The sequence below is a fragment of the Mchenga conophoros genome, linkage group LG10, assembly GCF_057382185.1.
Source record: "Mchenga conophoros isolate Kocher_MC1m ecotype Shallow Benthic linkage group LG10, M_conophoros_male_GT1.1, whole genome shotgun sequence".
In the NCBI taxonomy this organism is placed as follows: Eukaryota; Metazoa; Chordata; class Actinopteri; order Cichliformes; family Cichlidae; genus Mchenga; species Mchenga conophoros.
The window spans coordinates 29,536,390-29,544,921 of NC_140535.1; the positions used below are offsets into that span (position 1 = coordinate 29,536,390).

An 8,532-nucleotide genomic window follows, 5' to 3' on the forward strand; every position below is an offset into this window, starting at 1 on the left:
AGGGAATGTAATTTAGAAAACTTTGCTTTTGTAAGGAGGTAAAATTGTGGATGGCGTCATTAAATATACAAAAGTTGTAAATTTTTTAACGGACTTTGCAATGCTTTACATACTGATTTCCTGAAACAGGTTTTTGAATAAGTGATTTAATCGAAGGTCACAGCTGCTTATTTCACACCTGTCGATGCGCAAAGTAGAGGTAATCAGATTTCCCACAGCACGTAAAGGCAGCACCAGTCATTTCGGAGTGGGAGGGGACGCACGCAGTAAAAACTCCAGCTCACGCGCTCTGATAGTCACAACACAGGAGATCTGCGTGCAGGTGAGATACAGAAGAGACATACTGACTTTGCGCACGCACAGCGGGATCCCACGCGCGTCAACTCAGCATCCATTTACCTACACTTGACTTCGTCTTCAGTGAACGACCTGCGTGTGCGCGATTTGGAGCTGCTATTTGGATGACGCTACAATCTTTCTATCGGACAACGAACATGCCGTCTCTGCGACACTCTTACACCGTGACGGTGCCGGAGGACCCGGCCGCTCTCCCCTGTGACAGACCGGAGATGAGGCGCAGGAGCCACCCGCTGTCCCGGTCCGTGCTGGTGTCCACATTCATGGGTCTGATCATCAACCAGGCCAAGGTGAGTCCAGCACCCCCTGGATCTGTCTCATCTGTGTCAAAGCATCCTCCTTCTGCATGATTTTATTTTGGTGCCTCTCTGAATTTATCAGACTTTCTGAAAATATATAAAGAACTAAAGTTTTTATGCCTTTGTATATAGTCCTAAACTGATTTTCCAGGGGTGTCACCACGATATATGGTCGTGAGGGGGCCTAGGCCCTGACGAGGCTAACGTTTCAGTATATTACTGCACAGGTATTGGGATGAAATTATTAGCAATGATGCATAAAGAGTAAAAATATGATGATAAATGAGGAGAAATGGGATTACAAGAGCAAAATAGACAGCAGATACGTAAGGATCACACAAACTAGATGAATTTGTGAGTGAGGCATAAGGTACACTGACTTAAAGGAGTCAGTTTTAACAGCTCTTGAGCCTTTAGTCATTAAACTTGTAAACCCTGTGAAGAGCCAGAGGATTTGAGGTGGAGGTCTCAGTTTGACCTTTAGCCAGTCATTGGTGTCGAAATGGAGAAGTACTGGGCTGAAAGCGCACACGCACACACAAGCGGGCAGGTGTAGGGGGGGTTAAGGGCTGCTCTAACCCCTGCATCATCATTATTTACTATTCAAGCTGGTTGTGTAATAGGAAGAAAAGCTGTTGATAAGGAATGTCCACTTATCATTTACGCAGGACATTTTGTTCACACGTAGAGCTGCACATGTGGGTCCATGTGGGTCTGCGGTGTTTACCTGAGGTCACAACGTACACACATCCAGTCGTCGCTGATGGGGGATATTATTGGTTTACTCAGAAAGTGCATTTGTCGGTGTTTACACTGTCAATAAGTCTCTAATTAAGTCGCTTTTGAAGGCGTATTTTAATATTTTGGCTTTCAGTGAAATCCCCACCCCTGCCGAACAGATGCCCAAGAAAACCTGGTCAAGACTTTCTTGGTTGTTTTGTTTGTTTGTGATGATGGCATCAGACATATTTAGTTTATGGTCACTTAAAAAAAGCAGAAGATCTGTATATTTTGCAGGACATTTTCTGAATATCTGAAAAGGTGGAAAGAAATCTACAGCCGATTAGTTTATCCGCTGACTGTAGCAGAAATGCCAGCAGCAGTGAATGCCTCTCAAAGTCAGAATTTCTTGGGTTTTCTTTCTTTCTTTTTTTTGTTTTACTTTAAACATATCAGCATGCTTTAGCTGACTTTAGCCTTCAACTCAAAGTCAAAGTACAGCCAGAGGGAGCTGTTAGCAGGAGCTTATCCGCAGCATCAGGGTGCAGCTTTTCACAGCTGCCTTCAAACATCTGAAACTGGCTGTTCATTAAAAAATAATAATCGGATAACTTATAAATTCCTCTGTTCCTGCTCATTATTTCGTATCCTAAGCACAGTCTAGGGAAAGTAATAGTACTTCTACTTGAGTATTCTGGACTTTTCCCAGCTTTGCTTTTCATGAAGCAAAGATTTATGTTTCTACTGTTTCCAAGGGAGTGGTGTAAGCTGGCACCATGCGTATGCAGGAGGGCTGCCTGCTTCATCACATGTTATATGGCCTTGTGCAGGCATGCAGAGCTGCTTTAGGGCACATCCTTGCGCTTTCTCTCTCTGTCTCTCTGTTTTTCTTTGAAGTCACAAAGACCAGCGTGGCGAGCTCCGGTTCACCTGAACGCATCGCTTCCACCGATTTTTGGACGGGTCGTTTAAATCAAAAGGCGCCCGCTGAGTGTGCCGAGCCCCGCCGGCTGGTGCTCACCGGAGCAGATGGGGGGCCCACACCATATGGTCACCTTCGAATAGTGCACAGAGGAAGAGAAACACAAAGATTTTAGGCAAAGGGGAATTAATCGCTTGTTTAGTCATACTTCTATTTTGAGGGATGGAAACAGTGATCACGAGGCACCAAAGCTCTCAGCTAGAAGTACTTATAATCACAGCGGCACATAAGAGGGAGGAAAGGCGGGAACAATCACATTACTTTGTTCAAATATATTAGATTTGTTAATGTTCAGCATTACTAACTAGTAATCTGATACACTCATCCTGCTCGGCTCAGGTTTCCAAGGTTAAGCACTGCAACGCAGATATAATCCGGTTGTCACGGAAGAATTCCACCGGACGCTATAAAGACAACGTGGAATTTTTCTTGCAAATGTTTGTTTCCAAGGTTCCAAGGTTTCTCAAATGGCCAAAATCCCTCTCTTTCTGCTCGGTTCAGCCAGTTTCTTCCTGTTAAAAGCGAGTTTTTCCTTCCTGCTGTTGCCAAGTGCTTTCTCATAGGGGGTCATGTGAGTGTTGGGGTTTTCTCTGTGGTATTTTAGGCTTTTTACCTTACGATATACAATATAAAGCACCTCGAGGGGCAGTTGTTGTGATTTGATGCTATATAAACAATATTGAATTGAACTGCCCATCAGGAGATTTAAAGGGAGCGTTCTGATTATGTAACCACTTACATCCAGATGTAATCCAGAACCCAGGATGCCTGCAACCTGTGCTGCTTTAATATGGATTAAAAATGCACTATTAGAGGATTAATACTTAATGGGCTGCAGAAATGAAATGCATAAATGTAATTAGTGTACTATAGTTGCAACTAGCTTGGTTGTTCTTTGTGGAGACGGCTCTTAAAAACAGACTAGAGTCCCACAAGCTAACCCCAGCATGTCATTTCATTTAAAAAGAAAGAAACCATCAGGCTTTAAGTTCATTTTGGGTCTGATACAAGCTACAAACTAGATTTAAGTGTCAGTCTTTGGCTCTTCCAGGACATTGTTAATACTAAAAATGTGAAATAAATGGATTCCATGCTCTTTAATAAATGTCATCATTGTTTCTTCTGACATGCATGATAGCTGTTAACAGGTTTGTGACCTGTAGCCCGTCCTGCATAAGGGAACATTATAATAAGAGTGTATCATGATGTCGAAGAGCAGCTCGGCACTGTCACGCATCGACGCCTTTGCTGACAGGAGCAGCGTGCAGAAGTACCGTCATCGGGGCGCTGACGGAAACATAGGCGGCACAAAGTTTTACGCACACGCTGACTGTGAACCGAGCAGCAACATCAGCTCTGACTCATGATCTTTGTTTAATTATGTTGCAGATGTTCAGGTTTTTGAGCTGAATGTCTTTTCCACCCTCATACTTTGTGGGGGATAAAAAAAAAAAAAAAAAAAAAAAAAAGCCATAAAGCATAAAAATGTCATAATCACACATCAGCTGTCTCGCTCTGTAAAAGGATCCTGTCAGCTCATGCACAGCAGACTTTTTTTTTTTTGACACCTGCATCACTCCCGGGCCACAGATGATTTACTCCAACCTACGGCGGCACGAGTTATGTCCAAAACTAAACCAGCTGATCCGTGACTTCAGGCAGTGATGTGAAACTTTACACAAACAACTGAAAGCCACGCTGCGCTCCTGCAGACCGGGGGGACTTTTTGTCTCCGGTCAGCGTCACATGCTCACGTTATGTCACCGTTGGCGTGAGCTGGTGGGCTCACCACAGTCACGGGTGCAGGGAGGCGTCCCAGCGAACCGTGGTATCTAATCTAAGCACGTGGAACTCTAGCCGATAGCCACGGCAGACCCGTGCCAGCAATGTGACCGTCATAACGCACACATTGCACGAATGCCATCCTGTCTTTTAAGACTCGTTCACTCTTAAGGAATCTGACAAAGCTGCTGTTCACACAGTGGTTTGATCACACTGATGGTGCATGCAGATCTGTTGGCTTCTTCGGCCTTTGTTTTGTTTGTTTGTTTTTTTAGCAGGTTTGCATTCATTACAATAAAGTGCATTTTGAGTAGGCTGCACTTGTTTTCTCGTAAAAATGGTGACACTTAACCACAGAGCCGAGAAAATAGAGATTTAAAAGTGGCAACAACTGTGTTTTAATCCAAACCATGATCTATTTCAAAACTTAACCGATTAGCCTTTTTATGAGGATAAATAAAATATTAAAAAACAATACAATATGTTTAGGATTCAAACTCAAAGTCAAGCTGACTCTCCCTAATCCTGGTTCTTCCTGTTAAAAGGGAGATTTTCCTTTCTACTGTCGCCAGTGCCTTGAAAGAACAGTTGCTGTTTAACACGTTATAGATGCAATTTATAGAATTTTGACCTGTTGTTACACATGTTGGAAAAAACACTATAATTTTGCATATTCCATTCGATTCCATTTTTGTTGTGCATGGTGAGACTTTCACTGGTTTACTGTCCTTCTCACTACCAAGTGCTTGTGAATAAATGTAGCAGTGCCTCCGATCAGTTGCTCTGTCATTTGAAAAACACATTTACTGTCATGTAAATCTTTAATGTTGACATCTCTCTTTTCTTTTTTTCTGTGAGCAGAACAAGAGTCTTCAGGGCCTGGTGGGTTTGAAGAACCTGGGTAACACTGTAAGTGTCACGTTTTGTCCTTTAAGTGCAAATAACTCTGTTTAGTCTTCACTTTAATAATTACCGGGCCTCTCTGTTTGATGTGATTTGCAGTGCTTCATGAACTCCATCCTCCAGTGTCTGAGTAACACTTTAGAGCTGAGAGATTACTGTCTGAGAAACGGCCACATCACAGACCTCAACAACAACTGCAGGTCAAACACTGCTCTCATCGAAGGTACGATGAGTTATTTTTGCAGATCTTAAATCGAGTTAATTCCCTACCAAGTTGAGATGGTGGTCTGATTTCTGCAATTTGTCTACCTCAGAGTTTGCAAAGCTGACTCAGAGCCTGTGGACCTCTGCAAACAATGAGCCCATCAGTCCCTCTGAATTCAGGAACCAGGTCCAGAGGTGTGCTCCAAAATTCGTTGGCTGCAAGTGAGTTTTCCGCCTTCTTTTAAAGTCAACCTGAAGCCGTGCACATCAGTAAAATCAAGTAAAAACGTCTCCCTCTACAGCCAACAGGATGCTCAGGAATTTCTCCGCTTCTTGTTGGACGGTCTCCATAATGAAGTCAACCGGGTGACGGTCCGCCCTAAAGTGTCCGTCCTGGACTTTGACCACCTCGCGTAAGTGTGGCCTCACACTCAGCCTGTCTGGGTGACTGCTGTATCCCTGATTGGGCTGCAGTGGTCAACATAGCGAGCTTTCATCTATAATTATCGTGTAATTGACATTTTGTGGCCATTGGAGGAGAAACGAACCCCAAAATTGGTGAATTAATATTAACAATAAGTTTACTTATCAATATCTGAGTTGCAAAGGATCTTAAAGAGGCTTTAATTGAAGTTTTTATCACTGGTTTGCAGGTGAACATAACATCGGTTTGACTTTGCTGTTTTGTTTTGTTTTTTTTTATTTTACAGGGATGACGAAAAAGGCAGAAGGATGTGGAACATGTACTTGGCGAGAGAGGACAGCAAAGTAGTGGGTGAGTGATTTCTTTATTTTTTAACCCATAGCTGCATAATAATCTTAAATAAGCCTTAAAGGAATATAAATGTTTAACATGGCCCTCCATCCTGCCCATAGATCTGTTTGTGGGGCAGCTGAAAAGCTCTCTGACTTGCACAGCTTGTGGTTTCCGCTCCACTGTGTTTGATCCATTTTGGGACCTCTCGATACCTATTGCACAGGTAAAATGCCTGCTGTGGTCTTGGATTATCGCATTGCATAAGCCACGGATTTAAAAATTATATCCACGTTGTAAATGTAATTTTTGTAGAGGTTACCGATCTTAATCATAAGCGTTAGGCAAGTCTTCACGCAGGGCTTGATTTCTAACACTTGTCTGCCTCCACAGAAGAGTTCAGGCGAAGTGACTCTCAAAGACTGCTTGAGACTCTTTACAAAGGAAGATGTGTTGGATGGAGAGGAGAGACCGGTAAGAGGCAATGCATAAATAACCCAAGTCTCACTTTCCTCTGTAAAGATGATGCAATGTATTGATTACACTGCCTACACCGTGTTCATCTCTTTCTTAGACGTGCACCAAATGCAAAGCCAGACGAAAATGCACCAAGAGGTTCAGCATCCAGAAGTTCCCTCAGGTCCTCGTACTTCGTATCCTTTCCTCACATCTTTGCATTTTAATATTTCCAGAAAGCAGAGAGATTTCAATGATGCCATGTGCGATAAATATATTGAGCATGGAGACTGGCTGCTCACACCCTGGTAATCTCCAGTCACTAGGAAAAAAATGTCCATTTCCTGACCATTGGGCAGGTGTTCCCTGGAAGTTGCTGCCTGTTGCCAGTCGGTTGTAGCTCGCATGATCGATGCAAGCTATCTTTGAACCAGTTTTGATCCTTGACCCAGTGTTCCCTCAGACCTTAAACGATTCTCAGACTCCAACGTCCGAGCCAGCAAGCTCTCCACTTACGTCAACTTCCCTCTTAAAGATCTGGACCTGCGGGAGTTTGCCTCAGAATCCAGCGGTATGTATTTTCCAGAGGAGAGAAGGACAATCAATCTATTTTAGCTTTGCCGCTGTGTTGACTGACAGCTGTGTTGTCTCTTCTCTGCAGAGCGCCCTGTGTATAACCTCTATGCAGTGTCCAACCACAGTGGAAACGCTTTGGGAGGCCACTACACAGCCTACTGCAAAAACCCAGCTCTGGGAGAGTGGTACAGCTACAATGACTCCAGGTATCAGCTCTCGCATCATCGTGTTACTTAGCGTATCATCTTATCAGACTGGCAGAAAGGGTTAAAGTCTAATTAAGCTGTATATACCTGCTGTCACATGAAAGTGACCTAATCTTAATTGCATCAAGCTGACCTCATTACAGCTTTACAGCAAAGTGTGCATGTTTGGAGCCTGGTTCATAATGTGCAAATATTTAACTTTGTGCTAAGCTGCCCTCGCTTCAGTGTTTCCCGTGTGCTCTCTCTGTGCAGGGTGAGCCCGATGTCCTCCAGCCAGGTTCGCAGCAGCAATGCCTACGTCCTCTTCTACGAGCTGGCCACCCCTTCACACAGCAAATACCAGACGTGTCGGCTTTAGGTGCCATCGAGGAGCGATAAGCCGTGCTAAACTCGGACTGATAACAGGGAAGGAAAAACAAAGGAGTCAGACGCTGCCTGCTGGGAGATGGCTCCACCTAGTGGAGAGAGTCCGACCAATGCAAGCTGTGAAAAAGGAGCGCCGAGACGCCAAACGGTGGATGTGATGGCATATTTACACTGAAGGATTGAAAGCTTCGCTCACTGGCTGGGTTGAAGTGAAACAACAGTGGGAGGAAATGTAAAAAGTGTGAAACTTGCAATACACTGCTTGCAATATGCAAGCATGGTTTGTTTGTTTTTTTTCCTTATTTCACTCAAAAAGGACATTTTGAAGCTTCTCTTTTGTCACTTGAGTGCATTTTTTTTCTCTTTTGAATATAGATTATTAGTGTTAAGCATTTATTGTTATTACAGAGACTTGAGAAGCACGCCTCACACACCAAATGCAAGATATAATTTATTCTATTTAATATGATGTCAGAGCTTGAGCGTGCATTATGTGTATATATAATTTAACAAAGCTTTATGGTTTCCCTCTCTGCCAGTGCAGAGGGAACGTCCTATTATATTTTTGTACAGTATTTATCAACAGCGCAGCGAATGTAACTGTACTGTGGAAAAGTCACACCAAGCACATACCAAAGCAGCTTCTTCCAGGAAATGTGACTGACCTAAAGCCTAAGACAGTCCAGCGCCTGTAAATTATTAAAATCCATCACTAACTTGCCCTGCATGTGTGATTTTTATTAATTAACCCTTTATTTTCACACTTCACAGCAGAAATCCCGTGTCACGTGCAGCAGACACTTGCTGATCCAGTCGAATAAATTAGAATGAGCTGAATACACAGAAGAGCCCATAGAAAGTCACCAGCAGTGTGTGCTGATTAAGACTTTCTGCAGAACGGTGTACGGTGGCCCTGAGAGGCCAAGC

General features: G+C 43.5%; 1 protein-coding gene across 1 annotated transcript; it reads left to right on the forward strand.

Moving 5' to 3' along the window:
• Positions 1 to 300: 300 nt before the first annotated feature.
• usp2b (ubiquitin specific peptidase 2b) lies at positions 301 to 8,324 on the forward strand. Its single transcript, XM_085289731.1, has 12 exons — positions 301 to 647; positions 5,002 to 5,049; positions 5,143 to 5,266; positions 5,358 to 5,469; positions 5,550 to 5,660; positions 5,958 to 6,022; positions 6,124 to 6,227; positions 6,395 to 6,475; positions 6,576 to 6,654; positions 6,921 to 7,028; positions 7,119 to 7,239; positions 7,492 to 8,324. The coding sequence occupies exons 1-12, from the start codon at positions 462 to 464 to the stop codon at positions 7,595 to 7,597; spliced, it is 1,245 nt and encodes a 414-aa protein (XP_085145857.1). The 5' UTR covers positions 301 to 461; the 3' UTR covers positions 7,598 to 8,324.
• The last annotated feature ends 208 nt before the right edge of the window (positions 8,325 to 8,532 follow it).

What these genes read in the sequence shown, in the direction of transcription:
- usp2b (XM_085289731.1), top strand. Translation starts at nt 462, where the DNA reads ATGACGCTACAATCTTTCTATCGGACAACGAACATGCCGTCTCTGCGA. An exon ending in AGAGGACAGCAAAGTAGTGG is followed by an intron (nt 6,023 to 6,123) that starts GTGAGTGATTTC and finishes TCCTGCCCATAG; the next exon opens with ATCTGTTTGTGGGGCAGCTG. An exon ending in GTTTGCCTCAGAATCCAGCG is followed by an intron (nt 7,029 to 7,118) that starts GTATGTATTTTC and finishes TCTTCTCTGCAG; the next exon opens with AGCGCCCTGTGTATAACCTC.